The sequence below is a fragment of the Pelecanus crispus genome, chromosome 1 (assembly GCF_030463565.1).
Source record: "Pelecanus crispus isolate bPelCri1 chromosome 1, bPelCri1.pri, whole genome shotgun sequence".
NCBI classification, from domain to species: domain Eukaryota; kingdom Metazoa; phylum Chordata; class Aves; order Pelecaniformes; family Pelecanidae; genus Pelecanus; species Pelecanus crispus.
In genome coordinates, this window is record NC_134643.1 from 16,294,278 (window position 1) to 16,309,026 (window position 14,749).

At 38.5% G+C, this 14,749-nt stretch overlaps 1 protein-coding gene across 1 annotated transcript in view; it reads left to right on the forward strand.

Moving 5' to 3' along the window:
- Window positions 1-411: 411 nt before the first annotated feature.
- PIK3CG (phosphatidylinositol-4,5-bisphosphate 3-kinase catalytic subunit gamma) overlaps window positions 412-14,749 on the forward strand; it is a 29,968-nt gene continuing 15,630 nt past the window's right edge. Inside the window, exons 1-5 of the mRNA XM_009480119.2 lie at window positions 412-2,423; window positions 6,711-6,776; window positions 6,884-7,109; window positions 11,088-11,191; window positions 13,585-13,731. Coding sequence (XP_009478394.2) covers window positions 420-2,423; window positions 6,711-6,776; window positions 6,884-7,109; window positions 11,088-11,191; window positions 13,585-13,731 — 2,547 coding nt within the window. The 5' untranslated portion in view covers window positions 412-419. The remainder of the gene's footprint in view (window positions 2,424-6,710; window positions 6,777-6,883; window positions 7,110-11,087; window positions 11,192-13,584; window positions 13,732-14,749) is intronic.

A 14,749-nucleotide genomic window follows, 5' to 3' on the forward strand; every position in this document is an offset into this window, starting at 1 on the left:
TTACGTTAATATCAGCAGCATCAAAACAGATGAGGCAGCAGAAGAATCAGTGCTTGATCAAATAGAAGCAAGAACAAATCGGTATGGAGGAAATACTTAAAATACATAGTCAGACTGCTTATCCTCAGTGAAATCTGAGAAGGCTGTTTAAAAGCTCTATTTCAATTATTTAATCATTGGAGGTTTGGGTTTTTTTTATATTTGGTATTGAATTGAATAGATTACATCTGAGGTGGTTTATGTAAATCAAGTATTTATGACCAGAAATTAAGGGGAAGGGGACATATAAAAAGCATATACATAGCAGGATTTCAACTGGCCTGTGATTTTAATTAAGAAGAGTTAAAAAATAAGAGTAAAGAAAAATGTAAATGAGAAAGTAATCCAGTATTTGTATGTTTTGCTAGATTTCTTCTGGCATGGAGTTGGGGGATTATGAACAACCCGTTGTTATGAGAGAGGAAAACAAACGAAGGAGAAGGAGAATGAAACCTCATTGTACATCGAGTAATTTGTCATCGATGGAACTAATATCCATTGAGTTCATTTTACCTACAAGCAATAAACATACTAAAGTACCAGAAATGATGTTACTCGAAATAGCTGGCAACTGTACAGTTGAGCAAATGAAAGCACAGATTTGGATGCGTGCAATAGAGATGAGCCAAACCACAGACTTCTACCACGCATTCACCCCAGATCAATTTATTCTGCAGTATCAGAAGAAAGGGCAATGGTATGAAATTTATGATAAACATCAAGTATTACAGACATTGGACTGCATACTGTACTGGAAAGTGTTACAGAAAAAGGTAGGCAGGATCTATGTTGTCCAGAAACATAAACCATCAGAAGAAGTTCAGGAATTTCAGCGGCAACTTAACGATTTAATTGGTTATGATGTCACTGATGTAAGCAACGTGCATGATGATGAACTAGAATTTACTCGTCGCAGATTAGTCACTCCACGAATGATAGAGGTAGCCTGTAGAGATCCTAAATTGTATGCAATGCACCCATGGACTACATCTAAGCCACTCCCAGAATATTTATTTAAAAAGATCACTAATAATAACATTTTCATAATCATACATAGAGGAACAACTAGCCAAAAAATTAAAGTGTCAATAGATGACACTCCAGACACAATTCTCCACAGCTTTTTCACAAAAATGGCAAAGAAAAAGTCTTTGATGGGCATTCCTGAAGATCATAGCGAACTGGATTTTGTTCTCAGGATTTGTGGCAGAGATGAGTACATTACTGGAGAGACACCAATCAAAGATTTTCACTGGATAAGACAGTGCCTTAAGAATGGGGAAGAAATCCACCTTGTCTTAGACAATCCCCCTGACCCAAATGAGGATGAGGTTCAGAAGGAAGAGTGGCCTTTGGTGGATGACTGTACAGGAGTTACAGGGTATCATGAACAATTGACAATAGATGGAAAAGATCATGAGAGAGTCTTCACTATCTCTTTGTGGGATTGTAATAGGAAATTTAGGGTGAAAATAATTGGCATTGATATCCCAGTTTTACCGAGAAATACTGATCTTACTGTGTTTGTGGAGGCTAACATTCAACATGGGCAACAGCTCCTTTCTCAGAGGAGGACTTCATCGAAGCCTTTTACTGAGGAGGTTCTGTGGAATATTTGGTTGGAGTTTGATATCAAAATCAAGGATTTGCCTAAAGGAGCACTCCTGAATCTTCAGATATACTGTGGCAAAGCACAGGGACTGTCCACAAAGACGAACCTTCAGTCACATGAATCCCCCAACTCTGATTCAAAATGCAAAACTCAGCTTCTCTATTATGTAAATCTTTTGTTGATAGATCACCGTTTCTTGCTACGAAGTGGGGAGTATGTGCTCCACATGTGGAAAATTCCAGGCAAGGGGGAAGAACAAGGAAGTATCAATGCAGACAAACTCACATCAGCAACTAACCCGGATAAAGAAAACTCAATGGCTATCTCTGTTGTACTGGACAAATACTGTCACCCAATTGCCTTGCCCAAGCACAGGATAACATCAGACCCCCAAGGGGATAGGACACGAGCTGAAATGCCCAACCAGCTTCGCAAGCAACTTGAAGAGATCATAGCAACTGACCCACTTAATCCACTTTCTCCTGAGGACAAAGAACTGTTGTGGCATTTTAGATATGAAAGCATAAAGCACCCCAAGGCATATCCTAAGCTGCTTAGCTCTGTGAAATGGGGACAACAAGAAATAGTAGCCAAAACATACCAGTTGCTAGCTAAAAAGGAGGTTTGGGATCAAAGCACTTTAGATGTTGGACTCACAATGCAACTTCTGGACTGTAACTTTTCAGATGAAAATGTCCGAGCAATGGCAGTTCAAAAACTGGAAAGTTTAGAAGATGATGATGTTCTTCATTATCTTTTACAGCTTGTGCAGGTAAGGTGTATTTGCATTCTTGAACTCTGCCTTCCGGGAACATTTGCATTACCCCATCATCATTCCCATCTTAGTAGGTCTAGTTAGCAATCCCTGGTTTTGAAGTCTTCAGTGTTTAGTCAAAGCAGCGGTAGTAACCAAATTAACCCAAAACACACTTTCTACATTTCACCTTTTGCCTATGTTGTTATTTTTGTGTTACCATTGCCTTGTGTCTTACAATTTGCATCTTGTGTTTACAGTAATAGGTTTTTCTGGAAACGGACAACATTAGCACAAGCTATGATGGGAGCAAATCCTAACTGTGCCGCCTCTAATCCTGTTTGTATTAGGTCTGAATCACACAGCACTGAAGAAGTGTTGACTGGCTTCGCCAATAGTTTAGAAAGAGTGTAGACAGAAAGAAAGTAAAGGCAGATGTTGACATGGGCAAGGCCTGAAGAAAAATCTGGGATTGGGTTTTAGGTCAAGAATAACAGTGTAGTTACATAGTATGTTGCAATGACTTCAGTCTTGTACTGTTAAAGAGACCAAATTTATCTAGAAGCTTCAAAAAAATTTTAAAAAGTAAATAAAGGGTTGCTAGGACTCCATAATAAGATTAATTTGTTCTGGGAAGTTGGGTGAAAAATTGTGTTTTTAATAGCAACGAATTGCCGCTGTATCGATTTGAAGTGCTTTGTGTGCAGATCTGCCAGATGAAACATTGGGAAGGTTTATATAGGTTATACAAGCAAATTGGTTTGTTTGCTTTTTCGCAATGCGGTGCCGGAGCTGGGCAGCCTGTCAGCGGCAAAGTCACGTCTGATGGCTGATGAAAGGTGTAACCCCGCGGTTCCTCCTGGTAAACGTGACCCCCAAGCAAGGCGACTGCAGGCTTCCCACACCCAACAGGACTCTGGTCTGTGCGCAAAGGCTGTCGCCCCGCAGAGCAGGAAATCCTTTTTTTTTTTTTATTTTGAAGGCCAATTTTGTCCTCTGATTCTTTGAAAAAAGTAACTGCTGCAGCTGGGGAAGCTGTGGGATGGGGCTTTTAATTTCTGCAGGTTCAGAGAGATCCCAGATTCCCAGGAAAATGAAATTAGTATTTCAGATTTTGCTGCACATCCGTAGCCTTTTTAGCCTTGTCTTTGTTTGTGTGAAGATTAGGCTCCCCAGGCAGAATTTATGCACTTCTGCATTAACCAAAGGAGTCGCTACGGTTACCTCATTAGGCCTCCCACGTAGCTGCTGCTATATATATGCTTGGCTTGTGAGCTTTTGCTGTCTACATGTGGCTCAGCGATTTTATTCACTTCTGTATCCAAATTAGGGGCTTGGGATGGTGATTGGTTGATATCAAAGTGCCTGAGAGAATGGGGGAAATACTGGGTTTTTTCCACTTGTTTTTGAAATTACTTGTTTTCAAGAAGTACAAATCTGGAGAGTTTTAAAAAGAATAAATCTCTCTAACAGTAAATTAAATTACTGTGGCATAAAATCATAGTAGCTTACCTTCACTGTGTCATTTTTAGTAAGAGATGTAGTAAGACATTAAAAGATTGCCATCCCCCCAAAAAATACTAGATCCCAACTTACACCTCTCTGCTGCTGCTTTGTCTGTCTTTCCTTGGCTAACAAGGGAGCATAGGCCATCAGCATCCTGCAGCAAAGTATTGGTACCACAGTGTGTTTGAAAATCCACATTATACAGAGAACAGATGCCAGCCATTCCTCTGCTCTGATGGACACATCTGAGATGTCTCTTCTGCAAACGGTCGTCACTTTTCACATGCATGCCTTCATGAAAGCTTTATGGCTTGTTTCACTCTGCACAGGATATTCCCGTTTTACCTCCCAGTAGAGTTAGAAACCAAACAAACATTTTATTTCCCCCCAGGTTTATCCCAAATAGAAGCAGCCATGCCATAAATAAACCTATTGAACTTTCTATAAAGGTCTGTTGTTCTCTGTACCGTTGATAAAACATGGGTAAGATAGCTAAAGTATAGCAAAATCCATTGTAAAACAAACACCAACAACTGTACTGCTTGTATATGGCAGTGAGTAAAGCGCTTCTCCTGCTGAATTGACAAGGCAAAGGTGTGTGCAGGGACCTGATGAAGTGCCAGCAGATCTTTTTTAATGGCTAGCTTTTATTGTTGCTGTTCAAATGTTGATATTTGACTTTGTGAAGAAAAAAGAAAAATGGGATTGAGTTTTTAAAATAATTATTTCTAAAATGTAAGCATAATAAGGATGCTTATAAGACATTTTTCTCATATTCTTTTACGCTAAAATATATTTGCAACCTTAATATAAGGAGGTTTTGTTTTGAAGCAATGACCGGTTGTTTGGCTGTATTTCATTCTTAAATTGTTTTTCAGGGATATGCACTGAGAACATTCAGCAAAGTATATACCAGAATGAGGTTTTTAATAGACTTTCTTGGAAATGTAAGCAAATCCATTTGAATTTATGTAATAATTACTGCTTTTGGGTGCCTTATCGCAGCGAAAATTAATTTTTATTAAAACCCCCTCATACCTCATAATCTTACACACAAAGTAAAAGGTACATATTTTTAAATCAGTTTATGTTTGTGAGTTCTCATTATCTTTCCTAAATAAGATGGTGTTGCTTGGGGAAATAAAACAGTATTGCAGAGACGGTCAAGACAGTTCTTGCAGAATTATGTTGCTGTAAAAGGGCAAGCCTGGTGCTTGGCTTTCTCATCTGTATTTTAGCCAGCAGCTGGAAAGAACAAGTCTTCGTAGCATTTTTATAAGTTGGTTCATTCTAGAAGGTTGACTGAAAAAGCTCGGATTTTTTCTTTCTTTTTTTCTGTTGAACAAAACTATTTACATTTCAGAAATAGTGTTGATATTTTAATAATAAAAAATACAGCTGTGTGCCGCAGTACTTTTAAGAGTTTATAAAACCCTGTGACCTGTTTGATTAATTTAGTAGGCCTCTGCTGGTGGCTTGGTTGCCTCTTTGCAAGCTGCAGACCACAGTGATGTTGAAAGAGCCGTTAGATGGTGTTGAATAACTATCGCTAGAAGTTTGCATACTTTGTTGCTTCTGAAAGCTGAGCGTACTAAATGCACCCAGCTCTCTGCCCATCCCTTTGTTTTCCCTTAATCTCCCTACATGCCGCTTCCTGGCTCTATTTCCAGAACCTGAAGCCATTCATCAACCCCCTCAGTCCACAACAGGGATTTTGTGACTCTGTTCCAGAGACTGTATGCTTCTTATTTCTTTTTTCTTGCCATGGGATATGCATGCATATCTTTTTTTCCCCCCACTGATCTTAATACAAACCTCCTATAAACTTGAGTCCCTCAAGCAACAGGGAAGAAGCTGCTGGAAAAATCACTTGAAATGGACAAGTTCCCTGGCGCAGCCCAGTGCCTGGAAGTGTGATAGTTTACTGGTAGACCAATTGACTTGGTTATTGGGATGGGGCGGGGGAAATAACAGCAAAAAAAATCCAATCCTGACACTTCAAAAAAGTTGTTGACTTTTTGTTTCCACCCTTTTTTGGCAGTAGCTTGGAAATATCTGTGGGCTTGGGTGGAGGGAAGCGGCTGTTGGAAGAGAAAAAATACATGTGCTCACAGAGTCATTAAAAATAAAGCTCTGGTGAAGTCTGCCTCTTAATTGTACTCCATTAGTATAGGATGCGCATCAGAGCCTTTATTCTGTTTTGTGGTTCATGTCCCTACAGGGGCTAAAGGCTAGAATGCCTGAGTTTAGGTGCTCCAAAAAGCTGCTCCTGTGTCCTATGCTTGCTGGGGAACCCAGCAGTGAACCCTGGTGCCCCAGTCCTGAAGTGGCAGATGTTGTCAGAAAACAGTGCTTTATTATCAAAAATTTTCTTTAAAGAACGATTACAAATACATCATTTCATTTGGCAATAATCTTTTCAAGCCTTCTCTGTGTCAGTCAGACTGCAGGCTGTCCTGATCTTGCTGATTTTTGCTACAGCCTGAGAATGCTGTCGCTTCGTTCACATGTCTTCATGTCTTCATTAGCTCAGATCAGTCTCGCTGGTTAGGTGCTCCCTGCGTTGCCCTCTCTGTCACGTATACCTGAAATAGAACCTGTTGCAAATAAAAAGTGCTTCTTGAATCAAAAACAGAGAAGCCTTGCTTTGTTTTTTTCAACTTCGTTTCCTCAAATGGCCTGTTTTGTTACACATTTTCTCCTCTTGCAGCAGTGCGCGCTCTAGATGTCATCGATAAAGTATAACTGCAGTGGGATCTTAAATATGTTAATAACGTCTTCTATTTTTGTATTCCTCAGGCTGTGAAGTTTGAGCCATATCATGACAGTGCATTAGCCAGATTTCTGCTAAAACGGGGTTTGAGAGTAAGTATTTCAAAATACAGCCAACTTATGCTAAAGTTACTGGCATGACTAAAATGCTTTGTCAAGAAATGCATGTTGATTGTAGTATTTTTTTTTTCCACCTCTAGAACAAAAGAATTGGTCACTTCTTGTTTTGGTTCTTAAGAAGCGAGATTGCCCAGTCCATGCATTACCAACAGAGGTTTGCGGTCATCCTAGAAGCCTATCTTAGGGGCTGTGGAAAAGCAATGCTACATGATTTCATGAAGCAGGTTCAAGTAATTGAATTGCTGCATAAAGTCACAATGGAGATAAAATCAGTTTCTGCAGAAAAGTATGATGTCACTTCTCAAGGTATTTGCTAACAGGCATTTCTTCGTTTGTAATAATATTGTTTTTTCTCTTTGGGTGTGAAAATCTAGGCAGCAAATTGTACTGTTTATTTGGAAAATTCATGGATAAATTACTGTCAAAGGGCATCATTATTACTTCTTTTAAAATGCCAGTGTAAGTTGATAGTGATTGAACCAATAATACATTTGTTTGCTCATTCCACCCCAAAAGGGGAAGGATATCAATGCTATAGACACCCAGTATATTCCCGTGCTTTGGCTTATCTTCTTGAACCTCACGCCATGCAACTGGGAAACAGCTAAGTTCTTGTGCATAACCCTTAGCTGAATGCCAGCACTGAAGAAAGAAACAACCCAGGACACAAATATTAACTGGAAATAAAGAGAAAAAGTGACGCTTGCCAAGAAACACAGCCTTACCCTAAGCAGTCACTAAAAGACTCTTGGCAAGAAGGCTGGGGAGGAGTCCAGTACAGCCTCTGCTAGGCCATGAAAGTAGTTGGTGGATCAGCAGTGAATATACGGAGCACATCTTTGGGGCTTTGCGATGTTCTGAATAGGAGTCCTATGAGACACAGATGTGGTACTGTTATTTCTAGTTCCTGTAAGCACTGCTTTGGAAGCCACAGTAGGGTTATGCAATGCCTGTTTACCTCTGGGTTTTGCCTGCCCTTTTTTTTTTTTTTTTTCCCCTGACTTCCTTAAAAGCTTGTTTGTCATCATTCCTGTTAGTTGCTTGGTGTTGGGAGTAAGTGCAAGAAGACATACAACAATATCCAAATTCTAAAAGCTGTAGAGAGACCAGCTCTTCCTGCATGTTCAGGCTGGTATGTTCCAGGCCAGGAAGTACTTGGTTCGGAAAGCCATTCCACTCTGGTTATGCAGAAGTGGCTGTGGTGGTGTTTCAAAAGAAATCTGAAGGAAATATGCATTTTTTCTTCAATATATAATGTAGTATCAGTTATGTTACCACATAGCGTGAGTTAGGGGACTTACTGAACCCCCATATAAAATATTCTTTCTAAACAACTTTCTAAAAATTATCTTAAAATGCTCTATAATCTAAATATATTTGGTCAGAACCCCATGTTTTGGAAAGAAACTTTACAGCCGTGCAGATATACATGTCTGTAACAGCAGTGGTTTCCATAATGCCTTCTCTTTGAAGGATATGTGGGCAAAGAAGAAACGTTTCAAGAGAAAGCAATCACATTAACACCCACCAGGTTTTGAAGTTAAAGAATCTTTGTATGTAACATACAGCAGAACACTGAAAGATGACTTATATAATTGACATTTTCACTGAATAAGGCTTCCTGAAACTGTGGAGTGTCCTACTAATGCTATATCTAATTTAATTTATTCTCAGATTATTGAGGATATGATTTTTCCTACAGGCACCTTCTATTTCTTAACATTTTTAAAAATGTACATCCTAAAATTTCGTCTTTAGTTTATTGCTTCTTTTTTGCCCCATCATTTCTAATGTTCATAGTTGTTTATATTTCCAGTCTGAATGTTTTGGACTGTTTCATTTCATTCTGTCATGCAGCCTCATCTAATTCTTGTATATATTTTTCTTCCTTCAGTATTTGTGGATTTTTTTAAAGAATAAATTCCTTCCTGTTGGGTCCATACCAGTCCAGTAGCAATCATGCTGTCAGACTGTTTCTTTCACTTTTCATGTAATCACTTATATTTGAACATAGGGAGTACTAATAAATAAATAAATTTGTAAGATCATAATATTATAGCTTGCATAGGATTATCTGCTTTCATCACCACTCTGTTAGATGATTTGCCTCCTAAGAATGTGTCTGTGCAGCTGTTTCTTCTCTTAAAATGCATAGCACTTTGTTTTAAGCCAGATCAACTCAAAATTGGTTTAGCAAGCGCCTTCACTTGCGTTTTACAATGAGCTAATTCCTAATCTTTACTAGCTTCAATTGGTTGGCATACACTTTTCAAATTACATTACATTACAATGAGGAGACTTACTGAAATCAAGCTAGATTTGTCTAGGAAATCAATAGTTACATTTTAGAAAGCTGTTTCATGACCCAAGTTACTACAACCTAGGGGTTTTTTGGTTTTGGTTTAGTTTTGGGGTTTGTTTTTTTTTTTTGAAAGGTGTCTAATTATAAAGTCCACTTATTAGCTCCTGTATTTTGCTGTCAGATTTATTTATTTTTTACCAGAGGAGATACCATATAGGTCACCTGGCATTGCTAGGTAGTTCTCTTCTAAAAGCCTTTAGGATAAGCATAAGGTTTGTGTTCTGTGAGTTCTCAGGTAATTCTTTTGGCTTGACTTCCTTAATTTGATAGCAACTTTTGAAATGTCTTCATTTTCTGGACACGAGCCAGCAACGTGCGCTCGCAGCCCAGAAAGCCAACCGTATCCTGGGCTGCATCACAAGCAGCGTGGCCAGCAGGTCGAGGGAGGGGATTCTGCCCCTCTGCTCTGCTCTGGTGAGACCTCACCTGGAGCCCTGCGTCCAGCTCTGGGGCCCTCAGCACAAGAAGGACATGGACCTGCTGGAGCGGGTCCAGAGGAGGGCCACCAAAATGACCCGAGGGCTGGAGCACCTCTCCTATGAGGCCAGGCTGAGAGAGTTGGGGTTGTTCAGCCTGGAGAAGAGAAGGCTGCGGGGAGACCTTATTGCGGCCTTTCAGTACTTAAAGGGGACTTACAAGAAAGACGGGGACAGACTTTTTAGTAGGGCCTGCTGCAATAGGACAAGGGGTCATGGTTTTAAACTAAAAGAGGGTAGATTCCGACTAGATATAAGGAAGAAATTTTTTATGATGAGGGCGGTGAAACACTGGAACCTGTTGCCCAGAGAGGTGGTAGGTGCCCCATCCCTGGAAACATTCAAGGTCAGGTTGGACAGAGCTCTGTGCAACCTGTTGTAGTTGAAGATGTCCCTGCCCATTGCAGGGGGATTGGACTAGTGACCGTTAAAGGTCCTTTCCAACCCAAACCATTCTACTGTTGTATGATTTTATGATTTTGTATGTTAAGTATCCAGGTCCATGTCTAGCTTTCTCATTACAATTTATTTTGCTCTTTAATTTTTATCTCCAAAGTTATTTGAACATGTATATGCAGCCTCTGCTGTGTAGCTGCAGTTTCTTTTAGAACAATGTTCAGTTCTTTATCCTAACAAAGTATATTGCATGTGCTGCTAACGCCTGCTAGCTGTGATGAACAAAGTGCATCATATGTAGTATAATGCATACTGTTCTAAGCTGAAGATTCAGAAACTTGAGGGTTTATGAATGAAAAGATTCAGTTTCTATATGAACATTGAAATTCTTGTTCATATAAACATATAGCAAATTTTCTTCTTACTGGAATGTGAGATTAACAAGGCTGCACTATGAAAACAGTTTTAGGAGGATAGGAAATCCAATATCTCTATAATTGGAGTCCTTATGATTACAGTATAATTGACTCCAAGAATTCAAAAGCCAGGAGTCTGTCTGCAGGAGCAATGAGGTAGGTCAAAATAATACTGGAAAATGCGAGGTGTTTTTAAATGCCTCCTCCTCTGAGCCTTTGGGGTAGGTAGTTCAATGTTTCCTTCGCAGTTATAAGGGCAAAATATTTTTTGGTGTGTTGTGCTGTATTTTGTTTTGTTTTTTAAATGAAAGGTGACCTTTTTATGTAATCTCCTGAGTCTTCAGAAGAATACCAAGCACTGTGCAGTGCTTTTAACACTGTGTAGAGGGCACATGACTTCTGAGGTGCTTGAAGACTTTACCTTTAGGTATCTGAAACAGCCCTGACCATCAGTAGGGCAAGTTAAAGAGTCTTTCTCCATTCCTCAAATCAGGAGATCCTTGAGGAAAGCAATTTAAAAAGTAGCTAAACGGAGGAGGTTTTTAGCTAAATCATGCTTAACAAGTTTGATTACCTATAAATTTTTTGCCTCCCAACTTTTGATTTCATTGTGTTTTCTTTCTTGTAATTGCAGTTATCGTGCAGCTGAGACAAAAGCTTGAAAAACTGCAGAGCAGCAAACTTCCAGAAAGTTTTAGAGTTCCATATGATCCTGGGCTAAGAGCAGGAGCCCTAGTGGTAAGTATATTTTGAGTTTCTACAAATCCTTTTTGAAAAAAAGCTCCTATTTGCAAGTATTTGTCATTTGGTAAAAATTTTTGCTAATACGTCTAAAGGTCTTATTTCACTGCGAATACAGTGATCATTAATGGTTGGACTGGATGATCTTAAAGGTCTTTTCCAACCTAAACGATTCTATGATTCTATTTTATGGACTTGGTAAGTTTTTGTTCCCAAGGTTATTAGCATTTTTCTAAATGTAATGACATGCCACCATGCACTAAAAAAATGCAACAACCCATAAAATCCTAATCATTAAATGGCAATTACAATTTTTCCATTAGTTTAATCCAGGATTTAACCAGGTAACCAACTTTTTTTTTTCCTACATTAAATACCTGTATAAAACTGTTTTATTTGACTTCAGGGCCTTTGGGATATTCAGTTTCGTTTCCTCCAGTTACTTTTTCTGTCTTACCCTGATTCATATCTGTCATTAAGATTTAGGTCCAGACCTTCATCTTACTAACAAAAATGTCTACCTTAGCTATTTCTGATTTTTCAATACCTCTATGTTGCTTTTGTTGCTTTTATTAGAAAATACATTAAGATTTTGTTAGAAATACATTAAGAAACACTTGGGTTTTTCTGTGTTGCTGCCTCCAGTTTTGTGGTGAGATTGCAGGGCCTTATGTCGACTCAGAGTTAAAAACAAGATTAATACATCAGCAGATATGTAGCGAAAGGGAATTGGCTCATGCATCCTCTATGCAGTGTGAGGTTTGGGTAAAGAAGCACAGTGAAAATCCTTGGATTCACTTGATGTGCAGCAAGGAGCCTACAAGAAAAGAATCCCTTGATTTTTCTCTTAGCTAAGGACAGACAAACCATCTAACCTAAGGCATTGCCGAATAGTAGGGTACTCATTTGGGTAACTGATATTAGTTGTCTAGATCTGGCCATGTTTCTGTTAAATAAACCTGTGCCTTGATAGACAGGCTATAAGCCAGTCTGTCTTCAAGCTGAGAGTTAAACACTTCCCAGTTGGGTGTGACTGAGGTACTGTCAGTACAGAAGTCAATTCAAACATTGTTTACCCAGAAATACAGAATTTGTGGCTTCTTAAATATTATTTTCTTGATTATATTTCTCTCTCTTTAGTCTTTTGTGTACAAAAATCACCAACTACATGACAAAAAGTGGATTTCAAAATAAAATAAAAGATCTTTCTGGATTTTCTAGTTTTCACTTAGGAAGTATGCAGCCCTACCAGGACCTTCCTAGATGAAGGAATCAATAGATTTACAAGGGAAGGTAGCTATGTCCAAAAATAGATGGGTTAGAGCCCTTTTTTCCCCTCCAAACTATATGAACAAAAATATTTGATATAACAAACTGTATTGGTAAGCTTTCATTTCCTCTTCGTTCTAGCAAGTGCTACTTGTCCATAATCTTCAAACCCTGAAATGTGACTAGTCTAAACCAAATATTAGAAGGAAAATCAGTGTTTCTAGTAAAGTTCAAAGATTTAACAATTTCTTTCTTTTTTAAATTAAGGATTGTAAAAACTGTTTGGTGTTAAACTACAAGCTCAGAACCTCAATCTATGAGACATGAATATTCAAAAATACTCTTCTCTGATGTCATTGATTCTGTCAGCTCTCGAGCACTAATGTGCAATTGTTTTTATTATTTTAGATGGCTTTATTTTACATAGTAATGTTCAACAATGAACCAGGAATTCCAGAATAGAACTATTGCATACTACAGTTGTATTAGACATAATTAGTTGAGAAAACATTTGAAATAATGCAATTTCAGTAGTTTGAGTGCTGAATTTCTTGAGATTAAAAATGTAATAAAACTAAATAGGGAATTTATTTTCTTATTTTATGAATGATTATGTTAAATGAGTTTCACAAATGCCATTTTCCCCATGAATATGAACTATTTGCTAAGGGAATTGAATCAAGCAATCTGGAATAACTGAAGTTGCTACAAGTCACGAGGGTGGATGATGTGGTAAATTGCATTGGACGATGATTATGTTCCGGTTTTGCAAAGCACCTGTCAGAGTGCTGTTGTGAGAGTCCATTATTTGCCAATTTTGTCAGAATCTATTATTCCTGGTTTAAAAGGTTTTTTTTCTGTCTGAAGCAGATTTACAAGCTAAATCCAGTTTCAGAGAGTCAAGGCATGCTTTTTCATTTATCATGGACAGTGTTAAAAGTTGTGCAGGTTCAGTGGGGCTTTATGTGGCAGTTGAATACCATTCCTTACATGTGCTTCCAGTGTGTTTCTTGTGGTATAACTGATTGGAAGCTGGTAAACTACTCTGTAGCTGGTGTGTAGAAAGGTTAGTTCTGTTGATGTTGGAATACAATGTCTAAAAATAAATGTGTCTTTCACAGATAGAAAAATGTAAAGTAATGGCATCTAAGAAGAAGCCCCTCTGGCTTGAGTTTAAATGTGCAGATCCAACAGCTCTATCAAATGAAACCATAGGCATAATCTTCAAACATGGAGATGACCTCCGTCAGGACATGCTTATTTTACAGGTATGGTAGCTACAATGTATAAAATGAATAATGTGAATATTTTAAAAACTTTTAAAATCGTTTTACTTTTCAGAAGTGTGTATACCTTATCTTTACTGTCCATATGAAATATAAGGTTGTCTTTCATTTTTAAACCATGTATGGCAAGGCTGACACCAAAATTGGATCTCCTTTCTTGTACTACAGTTTTTTATGTTACTGTGTTGTGGGTTAACCCCAGTGGGAAGGAGAAATAGGAAAGGAAGAGTAAAAGCAAGAAAACTTGTGGGTTAAGATAAAAATTGTTTAATAAGCAAAGGAGAAGTGGAAGAAGAGAGAAAGAAAACAAAACAAGTGATGCAAAGGCAGTCACTCACCACATCCCATGGGTAGACCAATGCCCAGCCAGTTCCTGCACAAAAGACAGTTACCCTACATAACCCCCTTCCTCTCTGTTTTGTTGCTGAGCGTGACATTATTCAGCATGGAATATTTCTTTGGTTGGTTTGGGTCATCTGCCTCCCAACCTCTTGTGCACCCCCAATCTATTCACAGTGGGGCAGAGTGAGAAACAGAGGCAGCCTTGACGGTGTGCAAACACTGTTCACCAACAGCTGGAACATCAGTGTGTTACCAGCATTGCTTTGGTCACCAACCTAAACCATAGCACCATACAAGCTGCTCTAAAGAAAATTAACTTCATCCCAGCCAGACCCAGTACATACTGTTATCCTGTTTTCTCCTGCCATGTGCCATACATACTTCACATTTCGGTGTTCCAGAGAAGGAATCTTACTTACTGCAAGCTGGCCTGTTTTTCTGATGAAGCATTTTTATCATTTATTTATGTAATGGGTGAAGTTACAAATGAAAAAAAAATCGGTAGGTGGCATTGCTCTAGTAATATTTCAGTGATTGTTCTGACAAACTGGTATGTTAGCACTTTCAGGGATATTTATGGGAAAAAATGGACATACTTGCTAATGTATTAAGTCTCAGCTCATGTAGAAATCATATGATATATTTATTAATGCTTTAT